The sequence below is a fragment of the Trichoplax adhaerens genome, genomic scaffold (genome assembly GCF_000150275.1).
Source record: "Trichoplax adhaerens TRIADscaffold_32 genomic scaffold, whole genome shotgun sequence".
Classification (NCBI taxonomy): Eukaryota; Metazoa; Placozoa; class Uniplacotomia; order Trichoplacea; family Trichoplacidae; genus Trichoplax; species Trichoplax adhaerens.
Genome location: NW_002060972.1, coordinates 165371 through 183186, shown reverse-complemented (window position 1 = coordinate 183186; position 17816 = coordinate 165371). Strand labels below are relative to the sequence as shown.

The 17816-nt window shown below is 31.6% G+C and overlaps 3 protein-coding genes across 3 annotated transcripts in view; all 3 read right to left on the bottom strand.

The window, feature by feature from the left end:
- Positions 1–3887, bottom strand: part of TRIADDRAFT_1758 (uncharacterized protein) — a gene marked incomplete at both ends in the record, with an annotated part of 7037 nt that extends 3150 nt beyond the window's left edge. The window contains 8 exons of the mRNA XM_002117881.1: positions 202–312; positions 486–590; positions 1498–1614; positions 1835–1945; positions 2111–2215; positions 3317–3427; positions 3566–3676; positions 3785–3887. Coding sequence (XP_002117917.1) covers positions 202–312; positions 486–590; positions 1498–1614; positions 1835–1945; positions 2111–2215; positions 3317–3427; positions 3566–3676; positions 3785–3887 — 874 coding nt within the window. The remainder of the gene's footprint in view (positions 1–201; positions 313–485; positions 591–1497; positions 1615–1834; positions 1946–2110; positions 2216–3316; positions 3428–3565; positions 3677–3784) is intronic.
- A 4033-nt stretch (positions 3888–7920) lies between these two features.
- Positions 7921–10629, bottom strand: TRIADDRAFT_61951 (uncharacterized protein; the record flags this gene model as incomplete). The annotated part of the gene is made up of 7 exons (XM_002117880.1): positions 7921–7945; positions 8226–8334; positions 8850–8954; positions 9162–9329; positions 9972–10175; positions 10366–10402; positions 10609–10629. 7 exons carry the CDS (start codon positions 10627–10629, stop codon positions 7921–7923), a joined length of 669 nt encoding a protein of 222 aa, XP_002117916.1.
- Positions 10630–16821: 6192 nt separating this feature from the next.
- Positions 16822–17570, bottom strand: TRIADDRAFT_33263 (uncharacterized protein; the record flags this gene model as incomplete). The annotated part of the gene is made up of 5 exons (XM_002117879.1): positions 16822–17024; positions 17082–17151; positions 17230–17307; positions 17385–17400; positions 17494–17570. Coding segments are annotated over 5 exons (444 nt in total), but the record flags the coding sequence as incomplete, so codon positions are not given.
- Between the last annotated feature and the right edge of the window lie 246 nt (positions 17571–17816).

Sequence of the window (17816 nt, the reverse complement as noted above, 5' to 3'; positions counted from 1 at the left end):
TACGTTAGCGTAAGAATAGGTATAGGCTTGTTATACGTAGGCTATATTTAATTTGCAATGCGAATTGAAATCCTTGTCCATGAAAATTTGTGATAAATTTTTAAAAGTGCATTAAAATTTGAAAATAAAACGAATCATCGCGGTATATCGACTTATACACACGACAAATTTTTGATTTTTTTAAATTACTGATAACGTTACCATTTTCACAGTTTATTCCAGTAAAACCTTGACTGCAGTTACATTGATAGCCGGCACGAAGATTTTTACATTTGCCATGTATGCAAGGATTCGAGAGGCATTCATTAGCGTCTGCAAGTTATCAATGTAAAAATAAGACATTGTCAATATAATTATCCACTGCTGATAAATAGATGTTTTCATGAGATTATAATATATTTTTATTGCCATATCGATGGCTTAAAAGATACTGGTCTCCTCGACGAGTTCGATTGTATTTCTTTTAATAAGCGTTATTTACTTACCCTGATTGCATAATTTTCCAGTAAAGCCAGCATTGCATCGGCAGTAATATCCATCATTTTGAGAAAGACAAGCTCCATAAATGCAAGGATTTGGATCACAAAAGTCTGACGACAATCATAATTTAATACTGACTTCAGTTATACTTACGCCCGTAATTTTTAAGGGATCACATCTACTTACAAATGATACTTATAAAGTGCATTACAGGGATTATGATATGAAATGACGATTAAGCATGCTACTTTGGCTGAAGTTCCGATAATATGCATGTGCAGGTATAATTAATTATAATCCTAAAGATTCTTTACCATATTTCGCTGTACAATATCTCTGGTTATAAACAGGTGGTGGTGGTAATTGATAGACGAAAAATTGATGACAATTTCTAATACGAATGGTGCGAGTCCATTGGCAATTATTGTTCAGCCAAACAAAGCAAACTTTGCCCGATATTATTCCTTGTGAGACTATTCACGTTGATGTAAAGATCAATATAATTACTAAATGATCATTGAATGTTTGATATTGCAGTAAAGATGAGCATTTGCTTAATAAGAAATTTAATACTGTCACATCAAATCAAATTGCTAAAAAATGATGCTTAAACATGAGAGTTAGACCGATATAGTATCAATCGTAAACTAATGTACGATTATATTAATATTTCGTAGAAATATTTTATTAACCTTCCGAATGGTTCCCTGTAAGCCATCCCGGCGATAATGCTCCACATTTGAGCATAGGAATAGGATATGTAACCATCATTTGACTAATTTTCCCCCCATTAAATCGATACCAAGTATTATTCATCAACGATTGCTCATTTGAAGTTAGATTTTTGACATTCCAATTAACTGCTCGTGATTCATCATCAATTTGGGTATATTTCGAACAAGGATCTGAATTGATGAAAAGGAAATTAGTATTACATCAGTGATACTGAATTTCTTTATTTGCAATAAGCAATCATTTACGAAAGATTAGAAAGAACAGCCCTTGCATTACCAAAACAGGATATATTATCATTGAGAAGGATGTTGCCTAGTTTACAAGCGCACTTATAGCTACCAAGAGTATTGACACAAACTTCTTTACACAGATTTGTTTCATTTTGGCATTCATTAATATCTAAAATATATATTATCAAACAACAGTTATCCACTAAAAACATAATATGACCATAAATTACTCATCATAATGGTCTACAGTTACCAATCGGATATATTTTACATTAAGATTACAAGCATATTGCGCTATCAAAAATTAGTAGCCTTACAGCATGTAGTAAAATATTAAATTGTAATGCTAGAATAAACGGAAAACAATTTAAAGTCAACAACAGCCTTACCATGTTGGCAATCGTATCCAGTAAAGCCTTGCTGGCATATACATCGGTAGCCGCTATCAAGATCGATACATCGGCCGTATTTGCAAGGATTGGAAAGACATTGATTTACGTCTTGTTACCCAAACAGGAAATGATAGAAATATAAAAATGACAATGCCAGCTTTTTAATTAATGCATATAGATAGGTAATATCATGGGTTTATTGATTATTAGTGATATTAAGAACATTGATATCCTGAGCTTAATTGACTACGTTACACTTAAAATTTATGCTACCATGCTGGCATAATTTTCCAGTAAATCCAGAATTGCAGCTGCAATAAAATCCGTCAGATTGAGAGAGGCAAGTGCCATTGAAGCAAGGGTTTGGATCGCAAAAGTCTATCAAGAAATAATAACGTTAAGGTAAATTTTCAGTCCGTCTCATTGCTTGAAAACAAATAATCTTTTATACTTATGTATTAGTGGACACATGTATGTTTCATATCAATGCTCATATTCACTGGACTTATTTTTATATATAAGTTAAATTAACCTAAAAACCTTTCATTCACCTTGTTTAGTTGTACAATATCTCTGATATTGTGCTAATGGCGGTGGTAACTGATAAACAAAATATTGATTACAATTTCTAATACGAATAGTTCGAGCCCAGCGGCAGTTTCTTTCAACCCATGTAAAGCACACTCTGTCTATCGTAATGCCTTGCGAAGCTAGCAATTTTAATATTATGTAACATATTATTAATCGAATGAATTTCGTGGTTATCAAAATAGGTATAATAGTAGATAAGTTAATAGATCGTTTTGCGTATTAACATAGTCTCTGTGCCTAAATTTAATTTATATGAAATAGAAATATCTTGTATACTTTGAGGATGATTGGTTGCTAACCATCCTGGTGAGATAGCTGCACATTGAAGCATTGAAACTGGGCGATTTGCCATCATCTGACTGTTATTGCCTCCATTAAATCGATACCAGGTATTATTTATCATGGCTTGGTCACTTAGAATTTGACTTTTATCCATATAATAAATTGATCTTGTTTTATCAGTAATTTGTGTATAATTTAAACAGGGATCTATGCGGTAAATAATAACACACCGATATTCAAAAAACAAACATTGCATAACTTTTGATAAATTAAAATGAGTCCAATTTCTAATTAAAATACCGTGACAGGATACATAGTCATTGAGAAGGATATTGCCTAATCTGCAACTGCATTTATAGCTCCCAAGTGTATTGATGCAAATTTCGTGGCATGCATTCGTTCCGTTTTTACATTCGTCAATATCTAGAATTATATATTAAATTCCAAAAATGAATTTACGAAGCTAATAAATCAATAAAAATCTTAATGGAGGTTCAGCAGGATCTGAATATAACGCATCTGTTTTCCATTTAAATGATAAAACGACGAGAATATTTAGCTTTTACGTATATGATTAATACATACATCATAATACTCGACTCTAACCTCGTTCACAATTCCGCCCTGTGTATCCACGATTGCATAAGCATTGATAGCTATCATTGTTCCTTAGGCATATTCCATTTATGCAAGGCTGGCGACTACATGAATCGAAATCTGTTCAAATATTAATAAATGTGTATAACTTTACAAATACGATTGGTATCCATATACAAAAGATTTTGATATAACTTAGTTATACGGGCAAAAATTAAGGGAGTTTGTAGCCTTTTATTCAAGTTACTCCTTTCTAACTTTGTTCACAATTCCGCCCTGTATATCCACGAGGACATAAGCATTGATAGCTATCATTATTCTTTAAGCATGTTCCATTTAGGCAAGGCAGGCGACTACATGGATCGAAATCTGTTCAAATATTAAAAAATAAGCATTACTTGGCTGAAATGATTAAATGTCCATATCGTAGGTATTGATATTTCTTGTTTGTTACTCATTTTAAATAGAACTACGTACCTTTCTCACAATTTTTACCAGTGAAATTTGTATGGCAATTACATGAGTAATCTTCTTTCTGTCTATTGCATGTTCCACTATTAAAGCATGGATTGGGATCACAACGATCTAGATATCATGGCAAAAAATAATTTCACGATTAAATCTCTGAGATCAAACTTTGAGGGTAAAATGTATGGGTCGTTATTTCATATACAGTAGTTTAAGGACCAGTTATAATTTCTAGTTTAATTTAACTATTGTAAGACTAGCATTTAATTTTCTATTTATGCAAGAATGTATGAAATTAATTCCATTTAGTATTTATAGCATGATTTAGTGCTTATTAAACCGTAGCGTTGTAGGCCATAAAAAATGCAAATAAAGACATCTGCTTGTGTCCAGAATATCCAAAATGCAATATAGTATAAACGTGAGGTAGGAACACTATTTTAAGCTGATCTTTAATTAATTATGGTGTTAAGGAAGCATTTTTTCATCTCCAGATTTTTTGTATGCCCGTATATGATCCGGCAGGGATCTGTATAGAAATAAACAACGTTTTGTTGATCTTTGATGTAGCAGTGGATGACTAATGAACATGAGAGAATTTCAAAGCATGGCTTAATATTGATTGATTGGTGCATTCCTTATAAAACTAAATAGAATATCGTGTAACTTTAACATAGCATGGAATGAAAGAACAGGCAAGGATTGCAAGGTGGTGAGTCATAACTTTGTTTGCTGCTACTACAAAACTCCACCTTGATGGAAGAGGTGGAGCGAGAATTCTATAGATCAAATCTCGATTGAGAACAACTTACTATAACAATTCTTGTCTACTTCCTGTGACGAAATTTAAATCACGTTTAACGTTTATGCAGGTGTCTACTGGCTCATTGCATAGCACGCGATGAAATGTAAATGTTGTATTAGTCATTTACCGTATTACAAAAGCTTCTACTTGGGAAAGGTTGTAGGTAGGGTGAGCAGTAACAGTAGGAGAAATCATAATCATTTCAATCCTGATTGAGCCAGTTCGTTTGGCAGAGCATTTTATGGAGATTCTACAGCAGAAGTTCAGCACATTAATGCTTGCTCATTGGTATTTGCATAGCTGGAAAAATATTGCCATAGATGTTTATCATTTATCCTGGCTCATTCTATCTATAGTAGTACTTAATTTTTACTAACGCATACTGTATTAGGAATAAAAATGATTTAAAGTGCGTATACTGGTTGAAAGGAGCGGCACCGTTCATATTATTTGCATTGCTCGAAGAATATTGGAATACGCAGCTGCTCGGCATTCGTCCTGGCTCATTCCATCTGCAGCAGTACTATGGCTTTACTAATGCACTGTGTGGATAAAAATGAAGTAAACTACGTATACTGATTGGATAGAGCGACACTTTTCATAGTATTTGCATAGTTGGATAAATGCTAGCATAGAAACTTATTATAGTTAATTGCAAAGTAATCGTTTAAATGAGTAAAAACATTATTTACACAAAGAAGTGGTACAAAATGCACTATATGCTACCGTACTACTGAAGAATTGCTTGATGATGATTGTAAATGTTACATTGTAATTATGTTATAGTCTCGACATATACGATCTATAGCATTGCAAAGAAAATTGATGCGACTTTGCTTGTAATGACTAGACAATTATTGAGCAAACAAGTTTGAGCTCTAGCTAATAGCAATTTATCGATCAATATTTTAGGCGAGAAAGGCGTACTATTCATTCATATAGGGATAATCGAGAGAACAGAACAATTTTCAGTATAAAAATCTCTTCCGCATGCGGTTTTAATAAGTTCTATTATTTCCATTTATACTCCTTACCTATCGATTATGCATCTAATAGTTATCATTATCCTTTGTATATTATCAATAATACAATTAAAGCATATAAAGTTAGCATATGATCGATCCATTGTAGCTTTTATAACACTATGAGGTAATTAGTGCTTACTTAATACAGCTATTTGTTGTATGTTTTGTTTTTATTTTGAATTTTTAAAGTATGCTGTAGCGTAGTTTTTTTGTAAAGTTATGTACTTTTGTAACTGAAAAATATCAGTAACATTTCGTCTAATCTATTATCGTTATAATGATTATCTCTTTGGAAACTTTTATTTCTTCTATAACGACTGTAGATACTTTAATGAGGCCTGACGAGGAAAATATGATTGAATCACGCATACAGGACGTCTATATGTGCCAGTAATTTGCGTATTGGATTTTATATAGGGGTACATACGAATCATACCGTCTAGGGGTGTTCATGATAGCTACAATGCAGCATGGATTACCGTAAATACACAGTATCTCAGGATATAATCTTTATGCAGTCAGTTTATAATAATAAGTTCGGTTTAACGATGACTTTCGATTAATTTACCACATACGCGCATTATTTGGTATAGACGGCTACAGTCGACCAGGGTAAGAATAAATCTTATTTACGTGTCTTTGGTACAGGTGTAGAAAACTAATGCAATCATTCATTTTATTCTCTATCAATGCTAGGCCTGTATCATAGACCACATATTGTCAATTCTTAGGATATCGTTTTTTTAACTATTTGATCAATCATCTAATTTATAAAACTAATCAGATAAATGTTATTAATTGCCACATGATTGATTTTCATTGATTTTACGCATAATATCATTTGAATATTAAATCTTCTTTCAGCTGTCAATTATATACTGTCCTATAATCGTAATTGCGATCAGATGAATTGTAATTCTTTTTTTTGCCAGCAGGATTTCATAAATTAATCTGTAAATAAATCTCTTAATGCCAAAGGAAATACTTGTATGCCTTAGATAATGTTTGTTAATTCAAGCTACAAATGAACTATCTTAAACAATATCAGGCTAAGTAGTCGATGTATGTAAAATTCTGGCAATAATTTAATCTGTATATGAATTATTTTAAATACTACTAGGATAAATATTCACTACATGCTCAAACAAGTCTCATGTGATATCCGATAATTCATTCCGTAGATCAAAAGTTTTAAGCCACATTAGGCTAAATATTCGTTGAGTAATACTTTTAAAAATATTGAAACAATCATAAAATTACTAGAATGAAAATGTCATTAGAATATTATTATCACTGAAAAAACTAAACAATTATTGCACTAATGAATACAATATGTAATTTTTAGACACTAAACCAAAGACTGCTGCTTATATCTTCTGGGCAGCAGGAAATCTTTAATAGAGAAATTTGACTGCAATTAGCTCAATATTTCATGTATGCAGGATAAAGTACTACAGAGGATTGCAACGTGTTACAAATCTGAATTGTAGCTTGCAAAAATTTAACTATCACAGACAACGATACGTAGCACTACGAATCTATGGTCAGGTTTTGTCCTATCCGATATTTACCCACGGTACGGTGCGATTCTAAATACTAACGATTTCCTATGGTTAACAAGAACAGCAATAGAAGTAGTATCTTCAAGACAAAATTGAACACGAACTTTATTAAGAATCCATTCAATGTTTAGTAAATTTACATAAGTATTAGCTTTCCTTACTTAAATAGTATTGTAACACTATGTGTCGCATAGCGTCTTAGACGATCGGCATTCTCAACAAATATCAAAACATCAAAATAAGATAAACATTTACATATTAAGAACACAATAAATAGGGTATACTGTAATTATAATCCTAGATAAAACAATTACACTTGCTGTTCTTGTTCTTATATCTAGGCATTTCCGTAGATAAAATTTCCAGTTTGATACACTATAATTACAATAATGAAAAAGGAAACAACTTATGATAAGTGAATTAATAATTGAAAATTTTGTTATGTACTATGCCTCACTCGATGAATTGCATGATAGTGTAAAAGGTTTACTTAGTGTGATAAAGGTGATTGACATAAATGAAAAGCTATTCTAATTGTCCTATTGGCATGATGTCTTTTAAATTCTTTATTACAATAACCGAGAGAATCCTAAACTATCTACTAATTACTAACATTCTACGAACAAAGTCTAGTAGTTAAGCAAGCGATTATCGACATATTAATTTATCTACACATAAATAAATTCACTATAATCGTATACGATATACATAACAAATTTCATATAATTAATCCAATCCTATCTTAATTTCATATTACCTTATTTGCAATAGCTTTACTCTAATAAAGGAAAAATGAAATAAGGCTGGAGTGACAGAGAGTCGGATACATTAGTAAAGGTAGATTTGATATATATCAGAGGAAAAAATACATGTATTGGTTAAAGAGTAACGACTGAATTTCATTGTATAAAATAATCATATAAGACTGAGTTATGTATCATACAAATTGCACGACCAAAAGAATGAAGATACTGTAAAAGTTCAAGAAGTTATGCTGCCAGGAACTTAAAAGTAAAGGTAGTATAAATTAAATCCTTTAAAATCATGTAAGTACTTACTCGATTTCACAGTTTTTTCCTATATATCCTGTAGAACACCGACAGTGGTAGCCAGATCTTGAAGTTACACACTTGCCACCATTGAAACAAAAGTTACGAGGACATTTAGCTGGAAAAAGAGAAATGAATTCAGTAATCATAAGACGTAAAATATTGTTTATGCTAGATTCACGCTGTCGTGATCTTAAAGTAGAAAATGTTCTAATTTATAGCGAAATCGGTACATCGAACTTTGATTACAAAATTGTAAATTGTATCAGTTACCGATTTAGAAGTAATGTTCAGAACTTATTTTAATTAAAAATTCTATGTAGAAATATTCTTATTTTACGCGTACATACAATGTGCGCGCATTATAATACGAGAGTTGTATCTTATTGAAATTTAAGCGGCAGGTAATAGTACTATTTAAATTGAAATTTTCTTGTTCCTTGCCAACTGTATTCTATCAATGCAATCACTTAAGTTTAAGCGTAATACTGCAGAATAGGTAGTGCAGTTGCATATTGAACTAAAGTTTAAGAACCATGAGTATCACAAGTACCGATTCTTATAGCGATCCTTGTTAACAGTGAAGGAGAGATGCTTATGAATCGATTAGCGATAAGATGCTAGATTATTTACTTGATTCACAATTTCTTCCATAGTATCCTGCTTTACATTGACAGGCGTATCCAGTGGGACCAGAAATACATTTGCCATTTCGGCAAGGATTGGATGAACATTTGTCTATGGATTGATTGTTAGCATTTTATTAAAGAAAACAGATCATTTGACGTTCAAATTTTAAGTACTGTACGATTTTAAATTGGAAAAATTTAATTAACTAATGGTTTAGCATGATTAAAATAATTTAATAATTAGATCCTAATACAAATGTATTAATCGTCGTTCTTAAATTTGGTTTATCAATCTATATACAAGTCATAGCGATACCTGCTTGCTTCAGTAAATAGGCCCCGATACCACAAGGTTTAGAAGAAGAAGTAGGTAGACGATAAACAAAGAAGTTGTTACAACGCTTAACTTGTATATTTGTAGTCTCATAGCATAGACAGTCAAATTGGCCTGAACAAGTGGTTCTGTTGACAATACCGTCCGATGCTAGTAATATCGAGAATTTTTAGGGTGGAATTACGTCGTGCAATAGAGAGAGAGAAAAAGTTAACTATTATGAAGCATAGGCAATCATTCAAAAACATTGAAGTAAAGATCTGATAGTATGACCATCTGTAATGATACTAATTTCTAGTTTTTAAATCTGATTTTTACTTTCATTAGTAATAATAACGTATAAATCAGTGTATACTAGGTGGCTAATTTTGAATAACTTTAAAGAACTTTATAAACAATCTAAAGGGAAAGCAATCAATCCTAAAAATTCTAGCTACAATTTTGATTAATCTTTTGTGTTGTGAAGTACTGGTGGTAACATGCCAATGCTAGTAGTTAGTAATTTTAAATATTCTATAAATGATCCAATGGCTAAAAAATCCTTCTTAAAATAATTTATTGTACATCTAATCAATTTTTTTCCTACTCTATCAGCAAAGTCTGCCAGATGATACCAGTAGCGTACATTGGATCAAATTGATAAGTTTAATATACAGTACTACGTAAACGATCTAATAGGCGAAATAATCAATGATAAATTTAATGAACTACAATACACATTGGATTACTAGTTTTCTTATAGGTCGCATTGTGTAGAAAGGTTGTATACTGGCATTTGAGCTGATATCATACCCTTTGGAAGGTGGCCTTTCATCGCAATTGTTGGAGCTAATAAGAAACGTTTATACCTTCTTCTGAAATCAGAACATGTTGCAATCATGGAGCTTGTATTCTGAACTACAAACCGGTACCAATCCTTTTCTGACCCCCTATTGCATCGCGGTGAAGGAATATAAGATTCCATACTGCTCACAACTCGATGATTCTTGCAAGCGTCTAGCAGTAGACAAGAAATGAACAAAAGGTGTATAAAATGATCAGTATCTTTTGCATGATTCTTGTGAGAGGTTACAATATAGATACAATAAGCTTTTAATAATTAATTAGTGCAGGCTGCGATAGCATCTTTGCCTTTTATTACTTAAGTTTAGAATAAATACAAGAATATTACTTAATTATAACTTACCTATTGCTTGCGATGATGTAAAAAGAATACTTAAAATCTACAGAGGCAATTGAAAAATGATAAGGAAGTTTTAAAATACTTATAGATTAGGTAACGACTACGCTAGTTTTATCCCATATTTTCAAGAGATAGACGTACTATTGCAGCATTTCTATGATAACTTATTTATTTCATTCTTACTGTAATAGTGCTTGAAGAATGTTATATAGTTGATTATTTTATTGTTACAAAATTATAGCTTACCACAAATAGTAGCATTGACATGATCTGCGGCATAAATCCAAAGGCACAGTGTTGGTATAATAGAATAAGCTACACCTATATTGAATTTATATAAAATGACGATCAACGATGAGCTCTTAATGTAAGTCTGTTGGTAACTGTAGAACACTTCATCCTTTTATAATCTCAGACCTTACAGCTCATGAAACAGTGCAATGGGCAATTGTTTATTTGTGTTACTCGCGAATGACAGAGTATTGTAAACTATCAATAAGAATAGTTCATTGTGTAACTTTACAAAATTAATACGCTAGATATAAGAGTTACTAGTATGGGGCCGTCTAGAAGATGAAGGAATTTAATACCCTTACAGTGAAGGGGAAATAAAGATCCTAGCTGGCTCAATAGGGAGTCGTGATGATCTTCTTGTTGATGTAAAAATTTTGATAGAGCGGCATGGCTACTGTAATTTTAGTGTGAATTTATTTGAATTTCCCTCCACAAAATACCTGCCATCACATATTGACGAATATTATGATGTTCTCGGCAAAATAATGTTCTATACTGACGTAATGAAGTTTCCTACGCTCGTATATTTATCTTGTTATGCCAGAGTTTAATTAACGATGAAGGCCTAATATACGGTAGGATGTAATTTTTTATTAAAGTGTTACTATAATTAATTATCGTATTTCTACAAGTGAAACATTAACTTGAATAGATTTCAGCATAGGTTAATTTGAAATTAAATCTGATTTGTTACAGTAAAATTTATATTGTTTCAATCTTTTTGACTTCTTGTTCTATAATTATAATTACCAGTAACAACAATCTTGTGGTCTGACCTGTTTATAAATCATCAATTTACCAAATTATATAGCCTTCACTATACGAACTCCATAATCCATAAATCTAGAGTAATTTGACTCATATCGAACCTCATACTGCGATTAATTTTAGTTATCCGTATAATAAATACATGGTCATTTCACCACATGGAGCGATTTATTATAAAATACTGTTTATTTTCATGAGGTCATAATGCAAATGACTATAAATTCATAGACATGTAGATATAAAAATAAGTTATCCCCTTACACGTATAGAGTATTAGCAGCGTGAAATTCAGTATATTGTAAACTATAGTTCTAGAACTGTCTACCGTTCTGAACAATTTTAGAGCATTTAAAGCACAGCTGCAACACAAAAATGCATATAGTACCGATTTATATGTGAGTCTCGGAGTATCTAAGATATAGTTTACTAATACAGTATGGCATGATTTACAAGTGCAAAATTTCACGTACTTCTTTGACTACGTGAGTAATAAAAGAGAGAGAACGGTATGTATTGCCCGTTTATACTAATATACACATTTCAGTGTTGCAATATAATTACATATACAAACGGAAATAGCATAATTAACCGCAATAATGAGAATTTATTGTATTTGTTAAGATTACACGTATGCAAAATCAAAAATTAAATTTACCTATATGTTCTACTAATCAGAACACTTTAAGTACAGCAACAGGAGTGCATTCTACAAATTGCTAATAATAGGATTAATTCATGTGCATATCATATTGTAAACTCAGAGCGAAGTGACAGTGATAATGTAAAGTAAAGCCTACAAGTACATACAGTCAGGGACTTCTATGAGGAAAACACGACTGGATATCGCTCTCCAATGTAGTAAATATAAAGGCCATCTCTTTAACTCAGTACATAGCGATGTAAAAGTGATGTAAATCTGATTCTAGGCTGCTGTTAGTACCATGACATAAGATGAGAAATATGATTTCAAAAACAATTCTCGATCAACTCCTAGTATACAGCTGGCGACCATATTTTAGATTACTCAAATTACTGCAGTTAAACACATCGACTTGCTTCCTTGTCTCTTATTAGATATATATTATACTACGCTTTACCTGTGTCCAATCTTTCAAAAATAAAACCAATTCGAATAGAAGAGTTATTCCAAAGATCATGAATCAAGATTCGATATCAACCATGATAAGTAAGAATAAATGTATCGATACGCGTATTATGACCTTTGCTTATGAAGAAGTGATCTCATTTCAAAATCACAGCTGTCAATATAAATGGAAAATAAATCTTCTATTTTAAACTTTACTTTAACGGCTCAGCGTATAAACTATTAAATATCGGTGAGTAACGTAATCAATATAGCCTATGACATAATAAAGATATCGGTTTTAACTTTGAATTTGACTCAAAGACGACTATAATATTGTCAAAGACTACACTAGTAATACCAGATAAGAATAAATCTCTTTTATGTGTTTTTGATATCTGTAGAGAGAAACTGCAACTCAATTTTTCCTTTATAAGCCCTAGAGCTAGTGTTGAAGACAAAATTGTCAATTCTAATGATATTATTCTCCTAATTATTTGATCAACTATCTAATAAAAATAGGCAGATGAATGCTATTAATTGCTATGTCGACTGATCTTTATTCATTGTGTGCGTAATGTCATTTGAGTATTGACTATTCTCGGCTGCCAATTTCATTCTATCTTATTACTGTAATTGTAATAAAATTAATTATTAATTCTATTTTCTCTAGCACTATTGAATAAATTATTCTGCAAATAATACTTTCAATATCAAAAGAGCTATCTGTAAGTTCAAGTCTTAGGTATTATCCGATATTCAAGAGTAAATAAATTGTCTTAAGCAACATTAGGCTAAGTAATCGCTTTATCAATACTATTAAAATGTTGAATGAATCGCAAGATTACTAAAATGAAAGAAAATTAGAATATTACCATTAAGAAAATAGAAGATTGTTGGGCTCATGAGCTCAAAATGCAATTTTTAGACGCTTGCTATGGCAAAGACTGCAGCTTACGTCTTTAGAGCAGTAAGATAATTTTTAATGTAGAAATTTTGCTACAATTAACTCTACGTTTCATGTATTCGTACATGATAAAGTGCTAAAGAGGATTACATTGCCTATTTAATGACAAATAATTGAAATGTATAAATACCTGCTATAAGAAGGAATTTATATATAGTTTAATAATATTGCCGTCAATTTTATTCGATGTAATGTGTTGTGCAGTATACGTTCCCGTTCATTTGTACAGGTACTATACTAGTAACTGTAATAGCTGCCACATTCTTGAACTGAAACATCGTCTCCAATGGATTTCATCATGTAATAGTTTGAAATTAAATCTAAATCGGTGAAAGTAAAATTTACATTACTGCAGCACAGTCAACTTTATTTTTCTATATTCAAAATTACCAGCAATAACCTTTTGGCCTGGCATGCTTATTAATCATCAAGTTACCCATTATTTAGTATTTACGGTACAAACCCTACAATCCGTAAATTTAGAGTATTTTGACTGATTTCATATCGCATACTACGAATTATTTTTTAGTCAATGGTATAATAAAAGTATGGTCACTTTACCACATGAGATGATTCTATCCTAGTGTACTGTTTATTTCTATAAGATCATTAATACAAATAATTATAAAGTCATACGTATATAAAAATAACTATTCCCGTAAACTTGATAGGGGTACTACACGACAGGATATGTTTTGAATATTGTAGGTTGCACTAAGTTATACGTTACCAGAAGATCTATAATCAAATTGTTAATGTATTTGATTATGATTAATATTGATGAAAATATTTCTACCACGGGCGAAAAATTTAAGGGATTAGCATACGAGTATACGACTATAGAAGTATAGTTAGAGTCTTTATTCTTAGGATTTTGTGTATCAACTATCTACAGTTATTTACCGTTTTTAAGGCTTACAATACTCTCTGCAAGTAGAAAGACAGTAAAATTTACAAGTAATCTAAATCCGTCTTCAATTTATCATTGATTTTTGCTCTCATTAATGATTTAAAGTGACAACTATTATTCAAGCGACATCTACGATCTCAACGTGCTCGTAAGCTCATTCTATATCTTCAATATATATGAAATAACAATCTTAAACACTTCATGCTACGATACTCTTCGCATAGGCTAACTGTCGCGTAATCGAACTTCTACTGAATGGTTTGATGAAGCAGCGCTACAGAAACTTGGTCATTTGCTAATACTATAAATAAATGGAAGAATATTGTAAATATGCAATCTAATAAGCAACATAACAAAGACTGCATTGTGTAACGTTGTGAAATCGATACTTTAAATATCTGATTTATAAATTTGTCTAATGGATAATGGAAATGAACACAATTACAGTAATCTCAGTTAATGGGGAATGAGAAACCTCGATAAAGTCCTCTGAATATAATAAATATCGTCAAAAAGGCGTAACATTCAATCTATGTAAATTGATTATGTTTATATTTCCCTCCACAATACGTGTATACCACATATACCCACAATTATATATAGGGGAGTGCTATCACATCATTCATACAGTTTTTCTACTACCGTTTACGAAGTAATTTCACCATAGCAGTGTAGCGATTTCAGCTAATTACAGTAGTTTTGTTAGGGCTAACAACCCATACACTACAAGTGGACACAGCTACCTTTTACTATTTGTATTTATTTATTTTATCCTCGTACCGTGATTCTCTAGGCAATATCAATCAACATAAATAATGAGATCTGAGTCGCAAGCACCGTAGGTTCATTCTACCAGTTATTTCTACAAAAGACAATTATGCTGTTACTGCAACTTCAATTTGATCAAGACAATTATAGCGGCTTTTCAAAGAATTATGTACACCATCATCGAATGCTATTAATTTAATATGTGTATTCGAACAAGAAATACCAATAGTATGGTGCTGGTCAAAGCTATTTCTCAGAATATGCTTTCGCTGCAGTTTGGAGTGAACAATGATCTTACAGCGATAAAACAGCCTAGTCTTCAGCCGCGTACCTCATAACTTGAGACTAAGACTATGATTCTGAAGTCATTATTGAAATATTGCATTGATCAGTTAATGAATAAAAAATTGAGATATAGTAAATGTGGAATTTTTTAATTATTTCTCATTAGATTATAGGTGCTTCTTTACACCTATGTAAGCCATAGGTAACTGTAGTGCAGTGAGTTTAGTACTTGGATTAAATTCTTAGTTAAGTATGGAATTACTTATATGCTTCACCACAGGCTATAATACTTGCGTAGTTCAATGCGATTAATTGCTCATGACCCGGTAAAATATGATAATTCAATGCCCGTGCTGAGCGCATAGAAGCGTGATAATGTTACTAAATAGGTGATAGGCTAGGATTTATAAGCGTATGCAACGAGTAGATCTGGAAGTCTTCTTATTCATAGTTTGTTGTGAAAATAGTTACGGTTAGTTTTATTGTAATGAAGCTTAATTCGGGTTTTAAATTCAAATAGTCTGATTTATTGAAGACCCTTAAGAATTGACCTTACTACAGCAATGTATTAATTAAAGCTATACTACATAATATTACTTTAGCCGTGAGTTTTTAAGTCTTACAACCATATATGCAAATTATGTATTAGTACTGTAAGTCAAGCAAGACCAAGTCCATTTACAATTTTAACATTCATGTATTACGGCCCCCGTTGAAACCTATCTTGGCATTGAATTAACCTTCTACTGATAGAGCTGATTTTCTAGCTTAATGGTGCAATGTGCAATTTATTTTCAAGGAATTGATATGTAGATTATTGTCATTGGAAAATATATGCAGTATGACCATCCGCTGAGATTTCGACATTTCCAATCCACTTATTTGGTGTCGATATTTGAAGTAGAACTTGCGATGTTTCATAGTCCTTAATCTTTTAAAGCAATATGTACTGTTATTAAGGCATTTCATTGCTTTTATTTTATAACATCTACATCCAAGCCAAATAACAAAGTCATTGAACATTTCTATATTCATCAATATAGCACTTCTGGAGTAAATATTAGAAAGGCTTTAATTTATCAGTGGTATGATAAGCAATTTAACTAATTTACAAGATATCTTTTCTCATCTGTTAATTAAATTTTACATGATTCGTTAATGTATTACTCATAAAATAATACAGTTTAGGAGCATCGAGTTATCATGTTATAGGTTATTTAATAGTAGGATGAATTGATTTAATTCAATCATTACATAAATGTAGTGTATTTAGTTTTCACTATAGTCTTTAGATATGTTCTTAAATATGGATATTTTCTTCTGTTCCGAATATAGATACCTTTACAGTCTATTTCAACTATGCTCAAATATAGCTTGTCATGTTTAGTTATTTATAGCATCTACAGTCTTAGTCCATTCTTTGGCTAACTCATTGAACTTTGGACGACCAGTTTTGAAGATATTAGCGATCTCTGGTGCTAACGGATTGCCAGGATTTGGCGTAGAAAGCAAAGAACAGATGCTCGAAAGTACTAGACCACATTTAATAAAGGTTAGTAATAAACAGGCCTTATCAACGAGTAGATCTTTGAATATAAGTACTCTTCCAATAGATATATTTAATTCTGGACTTCACAGTGAACGAAGGATATCTAAGCATATACTTCCATTGCTGTTTATATTTGGGTGATATATTCTCGTGACGAAGGTAACCTACAGTATATATGGAATCAGTTAGCTACGATGCATTTCACAACCGAGTAATTTACATTGTCAACATAAAAGGCATACTTTGGGAGGCTTAAACGGATAATCCGGTGGAAACTGGATAGTTAAAAAGAAAGCGCCCCCTTGGTACGGGGTGTCTGTCTAAGGGGTTTAGAGTTTTAGAATACATTGAGTTAAGAAATAATTTTAAGAAGAATAAAAAAGATTTTTTAACTTACTGATCCCATTATAGTGCTTTGCCACTTAAACACTATTTATATCAAAATTGAATAAAGCCTTTAAAATAAACTTTATACTATGATTAGTTCAATTTTGCATTTTATGAACCCTATTAGTAACTTAATATCATTAGTATCAACTGGCCCGGCAGAGCACTGAGCTGGTTGTTCACGACCCAAATCTTGAGTTCCTAGCGAAGTAAATCACAATCATGCTATTAGGATTGCTGTTACTCTATATTTCAAAATCAAATATTACCTTAAATTGGGTATCACCTTAACAACAACATTACTGTTAAACTTTGAGAAATAATTACAGAAACGCTTCAATCTATTGCTCAATTACTACAAAAAACCTCCCACGATTGGCTACTTTGGGTTATATAGTATCAGAAACATTTCTATACGCCATCTATATTACTCGATTAAGTA